Source organism: Paroedura picta, chromosome 1, assembly GCF_049243985.1.
Source record: "Paroedura picta isolate Pp20150507F chromosome 1, Ppicta_v3.0, whole genome shotgun sequence".
Classification (NCBI taxonomy): domain Eukaryota; kingdom Metazoa; phylum Chordata; class Lepidosauria; order Squamata; family Gekkonidae; genus Paroedura; species Paroedura picta.
In genome coordinates, this window is record NC_135369.1 from 19,634,055 (window position 1) to 19,656,565 (window position 22,511).

The window sequence follows — 22,511 nt, forward strand, 5'->3', positions numbered from 1 at the left end:
ATTGGAGCTGTTTCTGCACTAGCGATTTTGTTTTGATCTGCCTGTTTAAAGCACAGCCTTGCACCACTGAACTTCAGTGAAATCAAGAGAGTTTTCAGCTAAACACTAGAAGGAAGAACCCTCTGGCGGAAGATTCCTCAGTGGAACAGGCTTCCTTGGGAGGTGGTAGGGCTGTCCTTCTTGGGAGGTTTTTAAGCAAAGGCTAGGTGGCCAATAGACAGCAGTGCTAATTCTATGAACGCAGGCAGATCATGAGAGGGAGGGCTAGGGAGGCCAGCCTCCGGGTGGGACCTGGGGATTCCTTGGAATTATTGCTCATTTCCAGACTACAGAGATCTAGGTGTAAACTGCACGGAGCTTTTATTCCAATCGCAGGTTGATTCAGTCCCTGCTGTCTGCACAGGATGCAATTTCTGTTTTGATTTTGGCCGATTTAAATTTTCCTTCTGCCGCAAGAAGGATTGATCCGGAGTGGCTCTGCCTTTATTGTGCGATATCTTAGAGTGCTTTTAAGATTCAGATTGGGAAAGCAAGCTGTTTTGAACCTCCGTGGTAGAGATGCCCTGATTGGCCAAAGATGGCCATGTGACAAGCTTGCCTTAAAGGAGAAGCCCCTAATTTCTCTCAACTTCTGTATTTAATTTTTTCTCCCTTCTCTGCCTTCTTCGATCCTCTCTCCCCTCCCTCCAAGAAAAGAAAGAGGCTCCCTGCTTGGCTCCTCTCCACCCCTCCCCTTCAAGAAAAGAAAGAGGCTTGGCTCCCCCCCCCCTTTCTGAACTACCCTAACCATGTGCAGAACACTTTCCTGTTTCAATGGGAGGGGGGAAGAGGAAGACCCGAGTTCAAATTGATCTGAATTCAACAGGATTGACAATGGAATAAACAAAGTAAGTGCAGATTCTGCCCTAGAGAAATAGCTTCTCTGGAGGGTGGAACCCACTGAGGTCCCTGCCTTCCCCAGGCATCTTCCCCAAATCACCAGGAATTTTCTAGCCTCGATCTGGCAACCTGACCCCCAGCTGGTGGCCAGTGGAGACCTGGCATGGAGAGCTGCTTCTAACCGAACTGTAACTAGCCCATGGTCACCCAGCCAGCTGCATGTGAAGGAGCCGGGAATCAAACCTGGTTTGCTAGATTAGAAGGCACTGCTCTTAACCATTACACCATGCTATTTGTTTATGATTTATAGAAGATATCAGTAAATTAAAATCAGTTAATTCAATGCATAATAGAATAAAATATGAATTTTTAGAAGGCCAAGCACTGTCTCAGTCCTCCCCTCTGTGCAGGGTTCAACCCCTGAACTACCAGCTTGGTGTGGTGGTTTATAATCTATCGAGCTGGATTTTATTCTCTGCTCCTCCCCCACATGCAGCCAGCTGGGCGACCTTGGGCTAGTCACAGCCCTGATAAAGCTGTTCTGTCCGAGCAGTGATATCAGGGCTCTCTCAGCTTCACCCACCTCACAGAGTGTCTGTTGTGGGGAGAGGAAAGGCGACTGTAAGCCACTTTGAGACTCCTTCTGGTAGAGAAAAGCGGCATATAAGAACCAACTCTTCTTCTTCAGTAATCTCAGGGCTCCTTCAGCCTCACCTCCCTCACAGGGTGTCTGTTGTGGGGAGAGGAAAGGGAAGGCGAATGTCAGCCGCTTTGAGACTCCTTCGGGCAGTGAAAAGAGGGGTATGAAACCAACTCTTCTTAATCGGAGTGGTTCCGGTTCTGTTTCAGGTCCTTCCCTATATCACCACCATTTTTGGCAGCCTGGCCCCTGGGAGAATGGTTCTGCTGCAAGGCACAGTCCTAATGGAGGCAGCAAGGTAAGTTCCTGCCGAGAGCCGGATGGGAAGGGATTCCTCCCGCAATATCCAGACACCCCTCTGGCTGTTTCAGAGCACCCGTCCACCTTCTCATCCATCAGGCTGCTGGGAGCAGGAGCCAGCTGGCTTCCTCTTGGGAGCTCTTGAGCAAAGTATTATTGCAATTACTCGTCTGCTGTGCTGCTTCTGCGCATGGGGGCTATCGTGGTTAGAGCAAATCCTTTTCCTGCCTATGGGCAATCTCTGATGGGGACTGAAATCCTTGATTCATCCAAATGTGTGTGTGGAAAGACGGGAGAACATAGCTCTTTCCCCTCTTTCCCCTTAAGAAGAGCCCTGCTGGATCCTGAAGGCCACCTAGTCCAGCACCCTTGGTCCTTGTCGTGGCCAGCCAATGTTTCTAGGAAGCCCTGAAGGTTATTTTCAGTGTTGCCAAACCTGTGACACCCCTGTGGTCCTCAGTATTTTGATGGCAACCCTGGAAAGTGAGGATGCTTGCAGAGATGAATCCATAAGCCATTGAGAATTAAGCAGGGCTGCATCCGACTCTGACTTGATCCTGAGCTTCTCAAGATGCGTCTACATGCTACAGATATGAACCACTTTGAAACTGGTTTCTTTTGGGGTTTACTGCCCTGGTTCTCCCCAAAGAATTCAGGGAAGTGTGGCTTTGCACAGAGTTGCAGTTGATGCAGTCTTTGCACCCAGGGAAGACTGTTTTGCTATGTCAGCATTGCAGGCACGGAACAGTAAATTAAGCAGCAAAAAGCAGAAATCTACACTTATACTGGTGCCTTTCAGGGGGCTAAAAAGCCCTGGATGGATGGATGGATGGATGGATGGATGGATGGATGGATGGATGGATGGATGGATGGATGGAAATCAATGCACGGCACGCTCTTGACAACCAGCACAGATAAGGCCCTGCTCCCCGTAACTGTTCACTTTGTGTCTGGAGTGGACCACTGCAGGAGTGCCGCTAAGGCCCTTCTTGTCCCCTCTGCCTTGTTCCAGGTTCCAGGTGGACTTCCAGACCGGCTGCAGCCTGAGCCCACGGGCCGATATCGCCATCCACTTCAATCCCCGCTTCCGCCCGCAGCCTCACGTCATTTGCAATGCTCTAAGCGACGGCCGCTGGATGGAAGAGACCAAGTTTCCTAACCTGCCTTTGAAAAGAGGGGACTCTTTCCAGCTTCTGTTCCTCTTCGAGCAAGAAGACATGAAGGTCAGAGTCTCGCTCTCGCTAGCTAACACTGCCAAACGGGGACGGGGTGGGGAGGGCCCAGTGGGAACCAAGAATTCTCTTGTGTTTGTCTGTTGTCCGCCTTCCTCACTGGGACTCAAGACAGATAGATTGGGGAGACATCTAATAAGCAAGGTAATAGGACTAGGGTCGCCGGACAGTTTCAACAAAATGGCTGGCCATGTTTGATGGGAAATTTGCATGTTTATTAGTTAATTAAAACATAGTACCATGGAGTTGGAAGGGGGCATCCACTTTGACCCCTTGCTCAATGAAGGATCATTCTAGAGCATCCTTCACAAGGGCTGCTGCCAATGTATATCCCACCTTTTGGTGTTGACCCCCTCTCCAGCTGGTGGTGGTGGTTAAGAGTGGCAGCTTCTAATCTGGCAATCCAGATTTGATTCCTTGCTCCTCCACATGCAGCCAGCTGGGTGACCTTGGGTTAGTCACAGTCCTGATAGAGCTGTTCTGACCGAGCAGCCCTGTCACTCAGCCTCCCCTACCTCACAGGATGTCTGTTGCGGGGAGTGGGAAAGGAAGGCAATTGGAAGTTGCTCTGAGACTTAACACAGTTAAGATAAATATCAACAACCTCAGATATGCAGATGATACCACTCAAATGGCAGAAAGCGAAGAGGAACTAAAGAGCCTGTTGATGCGGGTGAAGGAGGAGAGTGCAAAAGTTGGCTTGAAACTCAACATCAAGAAAACTAAGATCATGGCATCCGGCCCTCTCAATTCCTGGCAAATAGATGGAGAAGAAATGGAGATAGTGACAGATTTTATGTTCCTGGGCTCCAAGATCACTGCAGATGGGGACTGCAGCAAAGAAATTAAAAGACGCTTGCTCCTGGGGAGGAAAGCTATGGCAAATCTAGGCAGCATCCTAAAAAGCAGAGACATCACCCTGCCAACTAAAGTGCGTCTAGTCAAGGCTATGATCTTCCCAGTTGCAATGTATGGCTGTAAAAGTTGGACCATAAAGAAGGCCGAGCATCAAAGAATTGAGGCTTTTGAACTCTGGTGCTGGAGAAGACTCTTGCGAGTCCCTTGGACTGCAAGGCAAACAAACCGGTCAGTCCTAGAGGAGATCAGCCCTGACTGCTCTTTAGAAGGCCAGATCCTGAAGATGAAACTCAAATACTTTGGCCACCTCATGAGAAGGAAGGACTCCCTGGAGAAGAGCCTAATGCTGGCAGCGATTGAGGGCAAAAGAAGAAGGGGACGACAGAGAATGAGGTGGCTGGATGGAGTCACTGAAGCAGTCGGTGCAAACTTAAATGGACTCCGGGGAATGGTAGAGGACAGGAAGGCCTGGAGGGTCATTGTCCATGGGGTCGCGATGGGTCGGACACGACTTCACAACTAACAACAATTCCTAGGGAGCAAAAGGATGCAGATGGTAGGCTGCCCCACAAGAAGCAACGAAAATGATAACACCACAATTTCCGCAACATTGTTTGTTCTTTCTTAAAGTGGAAAAAATGTCTTGCAATTTCAAAAAACAAACAGTCATAGTAAATTCATATTATGCCCTAGGCTTCTGTGGATGTAGCCTATTTATAAAGAGGCTTGCTGTAATTCTGTGCACACTTATTTGGGAACAAGCCTCATTAAATCGGAAAGAGATGGTTAAGTAAGTATGCCTGTATACTTCAGTCTCTGTCAGGTGGGCTGTTTTAGAAATTCGGTGTGGCACATTGGTTACACACAGGAGTTCTGTGCAAAGAATTGCCCCGTTCAAATCTCAATTTTAACTGAACATTTAATGGGGTGTTGCTCAGGTGTGCCTAGACTTTTATCTAGCTCAGGTGTGCCTAGACTTTTTAAGCTTGTGGGAACCTTAGGACTTTTGAAACAGGGAAGCAGAGCCAGCCACAAAATGGCTGTTTCAGGAGATGGATGAAAATCAAGAAGAAGAAGAAGAAGAAGAAGAAGAAGAAGAAGAGTTGGTTCTTATATGCCGCTTTTCCCTACCCGAAGGAGGCTCAACGCGGCTTACAGTTGCCTTCCCATTCCTCTCCCCACAACAGACACCCTGTGAGGTAGGTGAGGCTGAGAGAGCCCTGAGATTACTGAAGAAGAAGAAGAGTTGGTTCTTATATGCCGCTTTTCCCTACCAGAAGGAGGCTCAAAGCGGCTTACAGTCGCCTTCCCTTTCCTCTCCCCACAACAGACACCCTGTGGGGTGGGTGAGGCTGAGAGAGCCCTGATATCACTGCCCAGTCAGAACAGTTTTATCAGTGCCATGGCGAGCCCAAGGTCACCCAGCTGGTTGCATGTGGGGGAGCCCAGAATCGAACCCGGCATGCCAGATTAAAAATCCTTACTCCTAACCACTACACCAAACTGGCTCTCAAAGCACAAACTTGGCATCCAGCACAGGTAAAGCCCTGTTCCCCGGAGCCAGCCATAAAATCCTGAGGGCCGAGGTTTATACATCACTTTAAGTAACTCTCCAACATTTCAGACAGAAATTCTGCTTAGCAAGATGCCTCTTAAAAGAAACCTTTTTGCACGTACAGCAACACTGTGAAAATCCCTGTGCTATAGCAGCAATTGTTGCTGAAACAACTTTTGAAACCTCTGCATGGCCAATCCGATGTCTGATGGCCCTGCTCAGCAAAAGCCACACCTGGCCCTACCTATTTTCTAGAAAGATTTGGCAGACACCAGGAAAGGGATCAGTGGTGCAGTTGTGCCCATAGGTATGGAGACCCCTGGCTTTAAGTGTTCCTCTATAATAAAAGGCAAAGGTATCCCCTGTGCAAGCACCAGGTCATGTCTGACCCTTGGGGTGACGCCCTCTAGCGTTTTCATGGCAGACTCAATACGGGGTGGTTTGCCAGTGCCTTCCCCAGTCATTACCCTTTACCCCCCAGCCAGCTGGGTACTCATTTTACCAACCTCGGAAAGATGGAAGGCTGAGTTAACCTTGAGCCGGCTGCTGGGGGTTGAACTCCCAGCCTCGTGGGCAGAGCTTTCAGACTACATGTCTGCTGCCTTACCACTCTGCGCCACACTCATATTAATCATTACCCTGTGAGGATTATGCTAACTGGTTTAAAATGTGTGCAAAATGCTGTCGGCCCTGAGGGGAGAGATATGCGCTAGGATCCAGGCACCCTTCCTCTGCCACACGCTGACCTGGGAGTTGGGGACTCTGACCTCAAGAGGGCTTTCTTAAGTAAATGCATGCTTGCTATTTATAGTTGCTTTGTGGATCACACCAAACATCTGTTCTTTCCACTCAAAGTCCTTGCTTCTGAGAAGTTCAGCAGTTGCTAAAAAAAAAAGGTATACGTGTGTGAAAAGCTGTATCTTTCCAAAATCAACACCCATATTTCACAATATCCCAGAAATAGCAGGAGAGTAGTTTCCCCACCAATCAATGTCTTTTCTGTTTACTTATAAGCACAATTTAAGGACTAATTCAGATTTCGCCAGGAGAGGTTCAAAATTAGGTTTTATAACATGGGGTTTTCCGTAACCTCTTAGCTCCCAAGGATTATTGCCTTCAGGCGACGGAAAGGAAGGGAACAGTAACCAGTATAGATGCTGATTAGGGATGCCATCTCAGGGTTGGGAAATACCTGAAGTCTTTGGGGTTGGAGTCCAGATGCTGCAGGACAGCTGGTCACCCACGCACTAATGAAGAGTCTAGCCACAATTAAAATTGGATTGAAATAGATGCTTGCAAGAATAACCTATGTTTGTAACACTGAAGGGAAAAATATTTTGTAATACTGTGTACTGTCAATGAGAAACGCTTTGTAACTTTTGTATTAATCTTATATATCTGTTACACTGCTAACCTTATAGAATAGAGGGTTCGTGGAGGCTATAATTAGTAGGTTATCAGAAGATTAGCTAATTTAGAAACAAGAGGGCCTAATTTCTTAGAGATATAGTCGATTCCAGCCATATGTCAGATGTTTCGTCCTGCAAGACAGGTCTAAAGAGATTGACTTCAAAAGCTGGAGAAATCGCTCTTAGGGGTAGGAAAGATTAGCCTTATGGGGAACAGACTCCTCATCTGTCAAGATGAAATGTAGGGGGAATAATTATATTATGTCTAAAAAGCTATACTAGGAGGAATATGAATATATCCATAGGAGATGGATGGTGAAATGTCAATAGGTCATGGGAGAGAAAATGTTGAAAGTAGAGGAGTAATTATACATCTGTTCATGGTTGTAATTAGATATAGTCTATGCTCTTTGTTCTGATTTTTGGCTAAGTGTATAAATACTTGCAACTTCCTTTATTAAGGTGCGCATTCCTTCTAAACTAGGGGTAGTCAAACTGCGGCCCTCCAGATGTCCATGGACTTCAATTCCCATGAGCCCCTGCCAGCTCATGGGAATTGTAGTCCATGGACATCTGGAGGGCCGCAGTTTGACTACCCCTAAACTGTTGAGATACAAGGGTGCGTCCTCACAATTTCTGGCCAACAAATTGTGAAGTTTCAAAGACCTTGCTTTCAAGATCCTAATTGGTAACTGAGAAAGGAAAACAGCGCACAACACTTCTTAGCAGGTATGGGGCCGTCAGGGTGCCTTTGGGGAAATCAGATGGATGATTTCTGAGAGAAATGTTCTTGGCTCTACAGCCCTACCAGATGGAAATCAGAAAATGCTGGATAATTATATGTTCAGTCATTTCCCAATTTATTTCTCAGATAGGTAAGGCAAATACCGAAGTGTTTGCTTCAAAGCCAGGCGCCTGGCAACCCCAACTAGGATTGTAAAACTTTGAAACCAGGCCTGGGCATTAAGCAGAATGCATTAAACAATGCAAGAAATGATAAAAGTTTGAAATAACAGAACAAGGGAAGTTATGAGGCCTGCCAGTGAACGCACAGATAGCTTTTTTGGTATGCTCTATTGGGATCATATACAATTTTTTATAGTGCCGAAGCATATGCTGTGCATCATTTATCCATAAAGTCTAATGCTGATCTCTGGATGCCCCGAAAACACCTCAAAAAGCAAGGACATGAAAATAAAAGGTCCAATGACAAAAAGCAGAAGTTGGATTTTCAGGATGTCCCTGACAGCAGGGAAGAGAATTTTGAGACCATTCCTAAATAATATATTTTGCTCTTATTTTAAGTTAATGCAGTCCCTTTTAAAAAGTTCCCTAATTCCCTTCCTTTCTTACCTGGGCCTATTCTGCACACAATCGGTAATGCAGTTTAGAAGTAGATTTTCCTGTTCTGCACAGGAAAATCCAGCTGCCAAAGCACATTGAAAGTGCATTATCCTACGTGTGCAGAAGGGGCCCTAGTGTATGGCTCAGAGTATTCTTTTGGACTCAGAGGGCCATTTCCCACGGCGATCTTTGTTGCAAATTGTTTGCGGAATGAAAAATCGCCATTTAAAATAGTGGAATTCGTCGTTTTGCACACCTGGCTTTGTAGTGGAATCAGTTGCGTTTTTTAGCGTTTCCCACAGGCTTCCGGTCTCGGCAGAAATCGCTAGAAAGGAAGCGCTATTGCCAAGCTTGTCCCGCCCCTGGCCGTCAAGCAGCCAATGGGCAGCCGTTAGCATGCTCCCAAACAGCCCCTTTCCCTTTAAGAAAGCTTTTAAAAAAAAAAAAACAGACCCATAGCAACGAATCTACGTAGATTCCTTGCACTGGAGAGACCCATCCAGCTGCCTAATGTGATCTATCGTTTGATTGTATGATCGTTGGCACGCTGCCTCGAGTGATAAAAAAAAATTCCCCCCCCCCCCTTCTCACGGGCTCGATTTTCGGCTGAATTTATGTGTAAAAAATAAAGGGACTTTATTTCAGCAAACGGGCTTTTAAGTGGTTTGTGCTTAGTGACTAAAGGTGAAGGACTGAAGCCAGGGAAGCCTCTAAACAGAAAGAGGCTCGCCGGTGCGTTTATCCCCGCTCGCTCCGAGAAAAAAAAATGGCGATCGCTTCGCCGGAAGTTTGGAGGAGAGATCCAGGGGGAGGGACTTTGAAGAACCAGCTACAATGGTAACGCACAGGTCTTTAGCGCTACTGTTGCAGATTGGTTGCAGGAGTGTATCGCTATCCGGAGGGTGAATCCAGTTTTCTGGATTCCCCTGAAAGCGCCACAACGAAGCGCTTATTGCTGATCGGTTTCAGGATTGTTGCAGATTGTTGACGACGTCGTGCGTTATGGCAAATTAGTAGCGTTTTCAATCGGCAACCATTGTGCTATTTTTAAGCCGTGGGAAATGCCCCAGAGTATTCTTTTGGAGTGGGCTGGGAGCCACTGCTCACTTTTGGGGCAGGGGCAGGGATGGGCTGGTCTTCCCCTGAAGATGGAATTCTTCCGGGTAATAATTGCCCGAGGGCTCATGATATTTGAGGTCAGACTGCTTCTGAATTCCGCATTGGGAGCCTTTGCCCCCCTTTCCCCTCTTTTTGCCCCTGAATTGAGCCCCCATTTATTTCCACACTGAAGTTGAGGATCAGAAACTGGAAACTTCCTGGCAGCCTTAAACAAACAAACTAACAAACAAAAAAACTGTCAGAACACTGTTTCTATGTTTCCCCTTTGGGGAAAATAATATAGGTTTAATGTTGTGCACAGGCATTAGATTTCTTCTTAGAGGTTGCCTCCAGATTCCAGCTTGTAAGATATATGGTGCAGAGGAGCGCAATGAGGATGATCCAGGGCCTGGGGACTAAGCCCTATGAGGGAAGGCTGAGGGACTTGGGAATGTTCAGCCTGGAGAAGAGGAGACTGAGAAGGGACAGGATGGCTCTCTTGAAGGATCTGAAAGGTTGTCACTTAGAGGAGAGCAGGGAAAGGTTCCTGTTGGCAGCAGAGGAGAGGACCCGCAGTAATGGCTTTAAACTATGTGTAGAATAATATCAGCTAGATAGCAGGGGAAAGGGGGATTCCACAGTCAGAGTAGTTCAGCAGTGGAATAGGCTGCCTAAGGAGGTGGGGAGCTTCCCTTCACAGGTGGTCTTCAAGAAGCAGCTGGACAGATGCTTATCCTGGATGCTTGAGGCTGAACCTGCATTGAGCAGGGGGTTGGACTAGATGGCCTGCACAGCCCCTTTCTAACTCCATGATTCTTTTCAAGTCAAGTTTATTTATACCGTCACAGATCAGGATGCAGATAAAACTTTAAAACTTTTAGACTATGATTCTATTCTATGAGTCTAGTTTAACAAAAATGGAAGAGCAGATCTGTTCCACAGGATGCAAGAAACCAAAGGGAAATTTAAAGCATTGTTAGGCATGCTGAAAGATTAACACCGAAATACATTTGCTGAACAAGTTGCAATAAAGGAAAGACGGGAACAATATTTTATCCCCCTGTCTCTTCCATCTGTATGCAGAAAACATCATAAGGAAAACTGGATGAGATTTAGACGAAGGCAGAATGAGATTCGGTAAAAGGAGCATTAACAATTTAAGATATGCAGACAACACCACATTTCTGGTCGAACACAGCGAAGACTTGAAACGACCACTGCTGAAGGTGAAAGCAGAAAGGGCCAGAGTAGATTACAGCTGAATGTCAAAAAGGCCAAAGTAACAACTCTTGAAGAAGTGGACAACTTCAAGGGGGATGATGAAAATGGAACGGTTCAAGATTTCCTTGGCTCTATCATCGAGCAAAAGGGAAACTGCAGGCAAGCAAACAGAAGGAAACTGCAACCCGTAAGGGCAGCCGTGAAGGAGCTAGACAAGACAAAGGATTGTCCACAGCTCTGTTTCCCAGCCATATTCTGCATGATCACACCACTTCTGAGGTTTCTTGAAGCCTGAAGAAAGTTCCAGGGGTTTCTCAATGGTAAAAAGGTTGAGAAAGGTCGATCCAGACGGAGCCCCACTGTGAGATGTGGCAATTTGCTGTTTAAACGAGTCAAAGAAGCACTTTCAGCCATGCATTAAAAGGAGTGTAAAAGGTTCTTTGGGAACTGATCCTTGGAATGAAATTAGGAGTGCTGAGAGAATGTCCCCTTGATTATGTGAAGTGGGGGTGGGAAGTGCCGTCAAATTGCAGCTGACTTATGGAGACACTGTAGGCTTTTCAAGGTGACATATGTGGTTTGCTATTGCCTGCTTCCATGTTGCAACCCTTGACTTCCTTGGCGGCCCCCATCCAAGCATTCACCAGGCTAGCCCTGCTTGGTGTAAAAGCCATGTTACATATGCTTTTGTCTTTCCCTTCCTGTGTCAGCGTTTGATGTATTTGACTGGTGTAGGTGCGAAACTAGCATGGGGATTTATAACTTCCTGGTCTGAAGTGGGGAGAACAGCTATCTTTTCCCATGGTCTTGAAGAGTGGAAGGTGCTTCCAAGCAGGGACTGTCCATTTCATCAATAAATTCTACTTGCGCCTTTAACAGGGAGTGGAGAGAGGGGGTGTGGGCAGAGGGTTAATAAGGGGCTTGAGCGGTATCGACAGTAGTCTTAGCAAGGGCCTCGTAATGTCCAGTTTTTTACCTCAGCAATAAAGAGATTTTCTATCAAAGAAGTCTGCTTATTAGGCATGAGAGACAGGACTCTCACACTTCCTCCTGGGCCTTTATCACATCCCAAATTACTTCTTGTCTCCTTCCTTAGGTGAGTGTGAACGGCCTCCACTTCCTCCAGTATCGCTTCAATGTGCCACTGGACCGGATAAACACGTTGGGAGTCTCCGGCGACTTCTTTGTGAAAACCATCGCTTTCCTAGCCAGCAATGTACGGTTATTTAATTTAATATCATATGTTTTATCTTTTCATTTTCTCATTGAGCAAAACATCTAAAAACCTCTGCAGCTTAAAAAAAAAAGTATAAAGAGGCTTATAAGCGTGCATGTAACAAGCGCAGGAAATTCAGAGTTCTGGTTCAGCCAGCCTGGCATCAGGTTCCTATAGGGTTGCCAGGACTGGAATGGGAAATACCTGGAGATTTTGGGGGGTGGAGCCTGAGAAGGGTGGGATTATGGCTAGGACATTAATGGGACATAATGCCATAGAGTCCCCCTTCCAAAGTGGCCAATTTCTCCAGATCAATTTATTTCTAAAGAGAGAGATCAGTTTGTTTATTTGTTTATGATTTGATTTCTAGACCGCCGCTCCCAGCGAACTGGCTCGCAGCTGTTTACAACATATATAAAAACATAATTACATAAAAATCTTATAATAATAAAATCCCCAAATAATACCCCAATAAAATGAAATACAGATGAACAATAAAAACAGCAGAACAAGAACAAGATGACGTTACAGTAAAAATTTGTAATCCCAGGAGATCTCCAGACTCCACCTGGAGGTTGGCATCCCTAGTTTCAGAAGATCCCCCCTCCCATAGTAATTAACTTATGTAACTAACTGTGAGATATATTAATTTAGGAGATTTTGATGCTGCCTCTTCAGAGTCCTGCTTGAGGCGGTTTACAATTGACAACAATGTGATACAAAAACAAGCCATTGGACTTAATAGGATAAAAGCTATCTGTAGAGCAGAAGCAGGCCATTAAGACACTGGAGAATGATACAGAACCTAATTAAAAGCCTAGGGAGAAATGTGTTTTGGCCGGGTGCCGAAATGAAAGTCGAGTAGGCACTAGGCAAGCCTGAAAGGCTAATTACGTGCAATCGGAAGCCCTGAAAATGAGCTTCTGCCAATGGCGTTCGAAATTTCATTTGCTTTCTTGCTGAGGCTCAAGGTGGAAATCAGTGCAATCGATAGGCTGAGGCATCTAATATGTAAGCTTGCCAACTCTGGATTGGGAAATTCCAGGAGATTTGGGGGGTGTAGCCCTGGGAGAGTGGGATTTGGGGAGGGCAGGAATGGTTGTTATGATGTCCCAATTCAGCTTCCCTCCCTCAGAGGCAAGATTGCCCCTCCGCTTTTCTGCCTCACTGCACAGCTCTAGTAATGCCCTTCTTTCCTGAAGAACTCTGGCTGCCTCACCCTGTCACAGTAGAATATTTTGGCGGTTTTATCAACCCAAGAACCTGTGGGAAGGGTTGGGAGGCCCTTTTAATTTTAATGGCACTTGAAACATTTTTATATTCCAAATTAACAAAATATTTTATTCTACGTTGAGGGGGAAGGTCAGGCGAAATTGGGGGTAATATTTCTGAGGTAACTCAAAATAGTTAACTCTGAGGTGAAATCAGTCCATGAACCTACTTTAGTTTTTATGTTTCAGGCTAATGGGAGTTTCCTAAGCTATTCACAGTTATTTAAAATCATTATGTAGAGAGGCTCTTGTTCTAGTGTTTTCCCAAACAATCTAGTCCACTTCCTTTGAGTATTCTCTGACTCTTTTTGTTTTCATAAGGCTGGAAACACTTTTTCTCTTGAAGGCAGGGGTTCTCGAACTTGGGGTCGCAACCCCATTTGAAGTCACTTGGTCCCTTCCGCATGGTCACTCCGCAGCTGGCCGCTGCAGTGGCAGGCAGCGCTTGGGGGGGCAGAGGCAGGTGGCGGAGGCGGTGGGCAGTGGAGCCATGGCATTGGCTGCCTCAATTGTTGTTTGCCAGCATGCCTGCGCGCGCACCCATGCACGCCGCCCACCTGCATGCACGCACACATCACTGCCGCTGCAGAAGTTGGGGTTGCGGTGCCGAAAAGGTTGAGAACCGCTGCTCTAAGGACAGTTTCTAACCGCATCAAATCAGGGATCTCTGCACTCTTCAGAGATAACTCCCTATCTGACTGGGCAGAGAATTCTCTCCTCTCTCTAGAAAATCTATCCCCTTCCTTTGGCACAAATTGGAGTCTCCGTCTAACTACCCACATGTCCTTGCCAACTTTCCCCAGTTCTCCTGCCTACCCTCCAAACCAGCCATTTTCTCCAGGGGAACTGACCCTTGTAGTCTGGAGAGCTGTAGTCTGATCTTTGTCACCTGGAGATAAGATGTAGTTCTGGACATCTCCAGGTGCTATCTAGGAGTTGGGAGCACTGAATATAAGGAGAACTTGGAAGGAGAGGGGCTGTTGTGCATTTTCCAGTCTTGACCAATGGTGAAATTAATGCAGCGAGATCTTTGTTGATTCTTGCAGGCTTTTGATTTGTAGTGTTTTCTTTCTCCTTGGCAGCCGTTTGATGCTAGCCGAACAGGATACCCTCTGGCCCCGGTGAGTATGGGAAATGATCAGGGATGCTTCCCAAACTCCTCCTCCTGAATTTCTCTCCAAATTGTGGGGAATCAAATCACCCAGTCTTTTTCTAAAGAGCACTTGACATTGTGTTTTCTGCTTTCAAACTTTGGGAGCTCAGCTTCCAACCGTTTTTGGCTTCTCAAAACATTTTACATCCTTCCTCCCTGTCTTGTGTTACCAGTGCAACCTGATGAAATCCCAAGAGAGCAATCCCAATGTGACTTCACATTTGGCTCTCTTTAAGAAGGCATTGACAAAGAACTGCAACAAATAGATGAGGGCCTCTGCACAGAAGGGAAATGGCACGCACAGAAATCTGGCTGCAATCATACTCCTGCATTAAAATCTAATTTTCCTTTATTGACCGTATGTCAGGGCCGCTCATGGGCACATTGGAAACAACAAGGGGGAAAGATGCAAGTGAACCAGCAGAGCTGCCCCCCTGCTCCAGTTCTGGATTCAACTTGAGCCAGTGTGGTTTAGTGATTAAGAGCAGTAGCTTCTAATCTAGGGAGTTGGGTTTGATTCCCTGTCCCTCCACATGCAGCCAGGTGGGTGACCTTGGGCTCATCACAGCCCTGATAGTGCTCTTCTCACCAAGCAGTAATATAAGGGCTCTCTCAGCCTCACCCACCTTGTGGGAAGAGGACTGGAAGGCTATTATAAGTTGCTTTGAGACTCCTTCCGAGCTGTGAAAAGCGAAGTATAAAAGCCAGCTCTTCTTGAGATGTTCTCCTAATGAACAGGGGGATTGAGAGGTGGTGTATGAAGCAGCTTGGAAACAAGGAAGGAACAGAATGGGGGGTGGGGGGAGATGCTCATCCCTACTACTTGGTTCAAATCCAGCCTCAGCGCTGAGCTCTCTTTCAGCCTCTCAGTCCCTCCATCTGCCATATGATCTCCTGTGCCCCCAAATAGCAGCCTTTCCCCTTTCTGAGACAGTGCTGGCGATTTTAATTCCACCCTTCGTCTTCCTGCAGCCTCTGCATCTAAACAGCCCTAATCTGGTGAGTCTGAATATGCCTTTTCCCTTTTCTGCCACCTGCCGGAGTTGGAGTTGAGGCTGCTGCTGACTCTGCCCTCCTCCTCCTGTTTTCCCTGCAGGCTGTACCTCTCACCCGCCAGCTCCCCCAAGCCCTCGAGCCCGGGGGAGTGGTCGCAGTGCGGGGGCTGGTGCGTCAGGACCCCAAAGAGTAAGTATGCTGACTTTCCAATTTTGCACTTTTTGTTCACTCCTCTTTTTTTAAAAAAGATCTTTGGGGAAAGCACATCACTAGTAGCAAACAGGCAGGCTGTGAGTGGTTGGGCAGAAGAGACTGTGTCAGTGCTGGGCTCCTGTGGCCCTTTCTTGCATGCCCAGGGAAATGCCAATCGCCACTTTGGGTTCGGGAAGTGAATTTCCTCCAGGCCAAACTGGGCAGGGATTCTGGGTCTTTTTGGGGGGGTGGGAGGGGCATCATCTGGGCATGGAATTGGGGTCCCTGTGGGTGGGGCAGGAAGTTGTGAATTTCCTGCATTGTGCAGGGGGTTGGACTAGATGACCCTGGAGGTCCCTTCCACCTCTATGATTCTACAATAAACATGGTTTGCTTTGTTATAGCATTTTTTGTGGTAGAGCTATGGATAAGAACATACGAGGAGCCCTGCTGGATAAGACCGTGGTTCGTCTAGGGCAGGGGTAGTCAAACTGCGGCCCTCTAGATGTCCATGTACTACAATTCCCATGAACCCCTGCTGAATCTTAGTCCATGGGCATCTGGGGGGGCTGCAGTTTGACTACCCCTGGTCTAGGGCAGTGGTCCCCAACCTGTGGGCGGCGGCCCAGTGCCGGGCCACAAAGGCCATGGCGCCGGGCCGCGGCTCCCTCTCCCCGCCCCCCCCCCAGTAAAAAACTTCCCAGGCCGCAAGCTTGCGGCCCGGGAAGCTTCTTACTGCGGGAGGGCGGGGAGAAGGAATCAGGGCCGGGTGCGGCCCGATGCCCTGCCGGTCCCCAGCCTCATAAAAGTTGGGGACCACTGGTCTAGGGCATTGAGGCTGAGACCTTCTCCTGATGTTTCCTCCTGGCTCTGGGATTCAGAGGATTACTGTCTCTGAATGTGGGGGTTCCCCTCAGTCACCATGGCTACTGACAGACTTATCCTCCATGAATGCCATCAGTACATCCTCTGGCAGCAAATTCCACATAGAGAGCCAGCACAGTGCAATGGTTAAGAGCAGCAAACTAATCTGGAGAATTGGGTTGGATTCTTTACTCCTCCACATGCAGCCAGCTGGGTGGCCTTGGATCAGTCACGGTTCTCTTAGAGCTGTTCTTACAGAGCAGTTCTCTCAAAGCTCTCTCAGCCTCACCACCTCACAGGGTGTCTGTTGTGGGGAGAGGACAGGAAAGCTGTTGGTAAGCCGTGTGGGGACTAATTCAGGTAGTGAAAAGTGTGATATTAAAAAAAAAACAGCCCTTCTTCTTAATCACTCACTGGGTAAAGAAATATTTCCTTTGATCCACCCTGAGTCTTTCTCCTCTTCTTTTTCCTGCACAGTGTCTTTGGAGGAGAGGGTGTGTTTGCACATCACTACCCACACGGGTGGAGTCCAATAGCGCCTTTAAGACCAACCAAGATTTATTCATGGCATGAGCTTTCGAGTGCATTCCTGAGACCCTGGAGAGCTGTGGCAAGGGACTGTGACTCAGTTGTAGAGCCTCTGCCCGGCATGCAGGTCCCAGGCTCAGTTCCCAGCGTCTCCAGTTAAAAATGGACTGGATAGTAGTTGATAGGAAGGACCTCTCCCTGAGACCCTGGAGAGCTACTGCCAGTCTGAGTAAACAGACTGACCCTGATGGACCAAAAGCCAGATCCAGGATAAGGCTGCTTCATGTATTTATATGACCAACAGCTGCAATTTTAGCACTGACACATCAACTGTTATCTAGAAAGGAATCTGAAGTCTATCTGTTTTTCTTCCCACTCCCCTGCCCCTCTTAAAAATAACGTCTTGTTTTCCTTGGACTCGCACAGATATTTGCATGTGATCTATTTTCTGCACCTCATGTGGCTACAGTGGTTTCTTGTGAAGGAAATTTCACATGAGTTCTTGTGAAACCATCCTCGTGGGGGTGGGCTGAGGCTCAGTGGTGGAGTGTTTGCCTTGTATGCATGAGACTAAGATCATCTACACCAGGTTGGGAAATTCAGAACAGAAGAGCCTTCAAGTATTTAAAAGGCTGCCATATAGAGGATGGAGCAGAGTTGTTCTCTCTTGCCCCGGAAGGATGGACCAGAAGCAATGGGATGAAATTAATGCAAAAGAAATTCCATATAAACATCCGGAAAAAGTTCCTGACAGTCAGAGAGGTTTCTCAGTGGAACAGGCTTCCTCGGGAGGTGGTGGGTTCTCCATCTTTGGAGATTTTTAAACAGAGGCTGGATAGCTATCTGAGGGAGAGGCTGATTCTGTGAAGGTTCAAGGAGGTGGCAGGTTACAGTGGATGAGTGAAAGGGTTGGGAGTGTTCTGCATAGTGCAGGGGGTTGGACTAGATGACCCAGGAGGTCCCTTCCAACTCTATGATTCTATGAGCCCTTCTGGATCAGACAGTGGTCCATCTAGGCCCACTTCCTGTGTCACAGAGAGGACAACCAGTTGCTCTGGACGACCAACAACAGAGCACAGAGGCTGAGACCTTCTCCTGATGTTACCTCTTGGTACTGGTATTCAGAGGTTGATTGCCTCTAAATGTGAAGGTTCCCTTTAGTCACCATGGCTAATAGATCTGTCCTCCATAAATTTATCTAATCTTTTAAAGCTGTCTAGCCTGTGGCCATCATTATATCATCTGAAAGCAAATCTCACATTTAATCACTCACTGGGGTGATTCCGGGAGACATGAGCAGTGGGGGGGGGGGGTGGGGGGGGCTCAGCAGGGTATAATGCTGTGGGGCAGGGGTGACCAAACTGTTTTTCTCCAGATGTCCATGCACTACAATTCCCACAAGCCCTCATAGGAATGGGGATTGTAGTTCATGGGAACTGTAGTCCATGGACATCTGGAGAGTCATGGTTTGGCCACCCCTGCCATAGGGCAGGGGTAGTCAAACTGCGGCCCTGCAGATGTCCATGGACTACAATTCCCATGAGAATTGTAGTCCATGGACATCCATGGATTGTAGTCCATGGACATCTGCAGGGCCACAGTTTGACTACCCCTGTCATACAGTATACTGTAACCCTCCCAACCCTCTTTTCTCCAGGGAGCTGATCTCTATAGTCCAGAGATCAATTGCAATTCTGTAAAAGGTAAAGGTAAAGGTATCCCCTGTGCAAGCACTGAGTCATGTCTGACCCATGGGGTGACGCCCTCCAACGTTTTCATGGCAGACTCAGTACAGGGTGGTTTGCCAGTGCCTTCCCCTCTATGATTATATGATTCTCTATGATTCTATTCTAGATGACAACCTCCAGAGTCATCTAGTCCAACCCTCTGCAGAATGCTGGAAATTCACAACTACCTACCCACCCACAGGGACCCCAATTCCATGTCCAGATCATGTCGCCCTCCCAAAAAAAAAACCTAGAATCCCTAGTCAGTCTGGTCTCGAGTAAATTCGCCTTCTGACCCCAAAGTGGCTATCAGGATTTCCCTGGGAATGCAAGAAAGGGCCACAAGAGCCAAATTCAGACACAATCTCTTCTGCCCACCCACTCACCATCTACTTAAGTTCACAGAATCGGTATTTCTGTCAGATGACTCTCTAGCCTCTGCCTAAAAACTTGCAAATAAGGAGAACCCACCACCTCCCAAGGAAGCCTGTTCCACTGGGGAACTAGAATGTCTTCCAGATGTTAAGCCGAAAATTCTTTTGAATTAATTTCATCCCATTGATTCAAGTCCGACCCACTGTGGCAACACAAAACAACTCCTCTACGTGACAGCCCTTCAAGGACTTGAAGAAGGCTATCCTGTCACCTCTTAGTCGTCTTCCCTCCAGGCTAAACAGACCAAGCTCCCTCAACATTTTCTCACCAGCTTTGTTGCCCTCCTCTGGACACTTTTTCAATTGTGGTGCCCAAAACACAGTACTCCAAGTGAGCCTGGACCAGAGCAGAGTACAGTGGTACCATCACCTCCTGCGATCTGGATACGATACTTCTTTGGATCCAGCCCAAAATCCCATTTGCCTTTTTAGCCACCGAGTCATACTGCTGACTCATGTTCAGTGTATGGTCTTTCTAAGACACCCAGATCCTTTTCGCACATACTGCTGCCAAGACAGGCCTCCCCCATCTTATAATGATGCATACGATTTTTCTTACCTAAAAGCAGAACTCTACATTTATCACTACTGAAATTCATTTTAGCCCAGTCTTCCAGCCTGTCAGGATCATCCTGTATCCTGTTTCTGTCCTATGAGTCTCTATGATTCTCTGAAATTCACTGCCCCGGCTTTGCTCCTGAGATCTGATGGGATGGGACTTGCCTGGGCCATCCAGACAATAATAATTAGATGAACCTTGACTGTGTAACTGTTTCCATTGTCCCTCTAACCCAACCAGGTTCCACCTCCACTTGAAGACGGACCCCTCTCATGCTGTCTTCAGTGTTAGTGTGTATTTCGGGGACCAGACAGTGTTATGGAAGTCCTGTGTAGACCAAAGGCAAGACTCTTGGGAGGAACTGGTGACCTGTTTCCCCTTCCACCCGCAACGATACTTCGAGGTAAGGGGCCCGGTTCTGTTACTCCAGCGATTCTCATACTGAGGGCTCTGCGTATTCATTTACTCTTCCGGTAGATCTGCCTTTCTCCCAATGGGGACCCAATGCAGCTTATGCCTTTCGTGTCATCTCCAAAGGCAATTTTCCGCACTCCTTTAACAGATAGTAAAACTTTTCTTGGTGAAATGTATTTCTGATTTTTAATTTTGGGAGGAAAAGAGTCGTCTTTCAGCTGCTAGGCAATGTTGCAGCTTCCAAACCCTTGCCTGGAATATTCGCTTGTGATGTGAAAAAAAAATCATTCAGTACCACAAAAGGGTAGCCTGGGATAATCTTTAACCCACAGCATCGTTTTGGTTAAAGAGCTGAGACCAAAACACACGTCTAAGGCAGGGGTAGTCAACCTGTCGTTCTCCAGATGTCCACGGACTACAATTACCATGAGCCTCTGTGAGCATTTGCTGGCAGGGGCTCATGGGAATTGTAGTCTGTGGACATCTGGAGGACCACAGGTTGACTACCCCTGCTTTAAGGCTCTTGTCATTCTTCTGCAACATGGCTACCTCTTTGGATCACGAATGTTTTTCCAAACCTCTTGCCACCTAGTTCAGCACAGTGTTTTGTTGTCATCGCTCTGTGTGACTCATTTTGTTTTCATGCCAATTTCTATTGACTTACACTGCATGTCGTCTCCTGCAGGCATAAGTTGCAAATGAAAAATGTGCTATGCGAGTACGTAATGCAAACCTAAACAGGCAATGCTGCAAACTGAAGCACTGAGGCTGCTACCAAAACATACAAATAGGGAATGTTTGCTCGGCCCTGTTTGGAGTTCTTAGTACACTGGGCCCTTTTCTGCACAGTCAGCTTACTCCTGATTTTCTTGAGTTGATCTACAAGCAGTGGAATCGGTTAGAGCCCTCCCTGTGCATCTTCACAGTAGTGAAATCCATTTCTTTTCTTTGACATGTGGCTCAAATAATGAGGATTTTCAAGAGAGGGTACTGCTGTCACTGACTTACTTGTCAGTGGTGCTATACCAGCATCCTCCTTGATTTTTTCAAAAGGACCTAAAATATCCATATCGTACCATAGTATTGTAATAATAGTTTAAACATGGTGTAGTGGTTAAGAGCAGCAGCTTCTAATCTGGCGAGCTGGGTTTGATTCCCCACTCCACCCCATGCTGCCAGATGGGTGACCTTGGGCCAGTCACAGTCCAGTTAGAGCTGTTCTCGCAGAGCAGTTCTGTCAGGGCTCTCTCATCCTCATTTATCTCACAAGGATTCAGTTGTGGGGGGAGGAAGGGAAGGCGATTGTCAGGTGCTTTGAGACTCCTTCCGGCAGGGTATAAAAAATAACTCTTCTTCTGAATTCCCAGATTTCTTTGAGGGAAAAAAGTCTCTATGTGAGGGTAGGTGCCAGAGAGTTTTTAAAAAATGAGAATTGGGAGAAGCTGCTCAAACTATCCTTACAATGCTACAGTGAGATATGGATATTTTAGTGCTAGTGAAAAATAAAAACTGAAATCACTTGTCTTCCCGTATAGAGAGCCAGCTTGGTATAGTGGTTAGGAGCACCAGCTTCTAATCCATCAAGCCAGGTTGGATTCCCAGCTCCTTCACATGCAGCCAGCTTGGGTGACCTTTGTCTAGTCACAGTCCTGATAGGACTGTTTTGTGAGAACAGCACTATCAGAGCTCTCTCACCCCTGCCTACCTCACGGGTGTCTGTTGTGGGGAGAGGAAAGGGAAGGCGACTGTAAGCCGCTTTGAGATTCCTTCGGGTAGAGAAAAGCGGCATAAAATAACAAAACTCTTCTTCTTCTTCCAAGCGGCAGGGGTGAGGGAGTTGTTTGACAGTGGTGACTGTCCAGTCATTGAAAGGTGATCTGGAGGTGGGTGAGGACAAAAAAATGATAGAAACGCTATGCAGAAGGAAAAATCCAATTCAGTAGCGGCTTCCAGAAAACCACCAGGGTAGATGTGATGATAAAAGAACCAGGAAAAAACACAGCAGGAAATAACTGGAAAAAAAGAAATGAAAATTAAAGACACAAAAATGCATGTGGAAATCAAGGGATAAACTGAAGCAGTATGAAGCCAGAACTGACAGCAAAACCCATGTGGGAAAGCCCTCTCTTGCCACTGGGGAAGGGCTGCCGTTTGATGCATGATGCGCTGTGTGAATGGAGCCAGTGCAGAGCATTCTTGTCTTCGGTTGTATTCTCCTGTGCTGGCACTGGCTGTATTCAGGACTGAGATCTGAAGTTGCCTGATTGCAGCCCAGATTTCTGGTCCATCTCCTTCTGCTTATTAGATGAAGAAGAGTTTTTATACCCTGCTTTTCACCACCCAAAGGAGTCAGTGGCTTATAATTGTCTTCCCTTCTTCTCCCCACCACAAACAGCCTGTGAGGTACAGTAGGTGGGGCTGAGAGAGCTCTGACAGAACTGCTGTGTGAGAACATGTCTAACAGGACTGTGACTAGCCCAAGGTCACCTAGCTGGCTGCATGTGGAAGAGCAGAGCACCAAACATGGCTCTCCACTGCCCCCTCTTCCCTCTTGGGAGTCTTAGTGGGGGTTATGGATTGTAGTTTCATTGTTTTTTCCACCATATCTTTTTTTTTAATTG

General features: G+C 47.0%; 1 protein-coding gene across 1 annotated transcript in view; it reads left to right on the forward strand.

Moving 5' to 3' along the window:
• LGALS12 (galectin 12) overlaps window positions 1-22,511 on the forward strand; it is a 31,813-nt gene that overhangs the window by 7,346 nt on the left and 1,956 nt on the right. Inside the window, exons 2-8 of the mRNA XM_077325065.1 lie at window positions 1,729-1,817; window positions 2,832-3,042; window positions 11,633-11,752; window positions 14,106-14,144; window positions 15,149-15,175; window positions 15,273-15,361; window positions 19,717-19,879. Of these exons, the coding sequence (XP_077181180.1) occupies window positions 1,729-1,817; window positions 2,832-3,042; window positions 11,633-11,752; window positions 14,106-14,144; window positions 15,149-15,175; window positions 15,273-15,361; window positions 19,717-19,879 (738 nt within the window). The remainder of the gene's footprint in view (window positions 1-1,728; window positions 1,818-2,831; window positions 3,043-11,632; window positions 11,753-14,105; window positions 14,145-15,148; window positions 15,176-15,272; window positions 15,362-19,716; window positions 19,880-22,511) is intronic.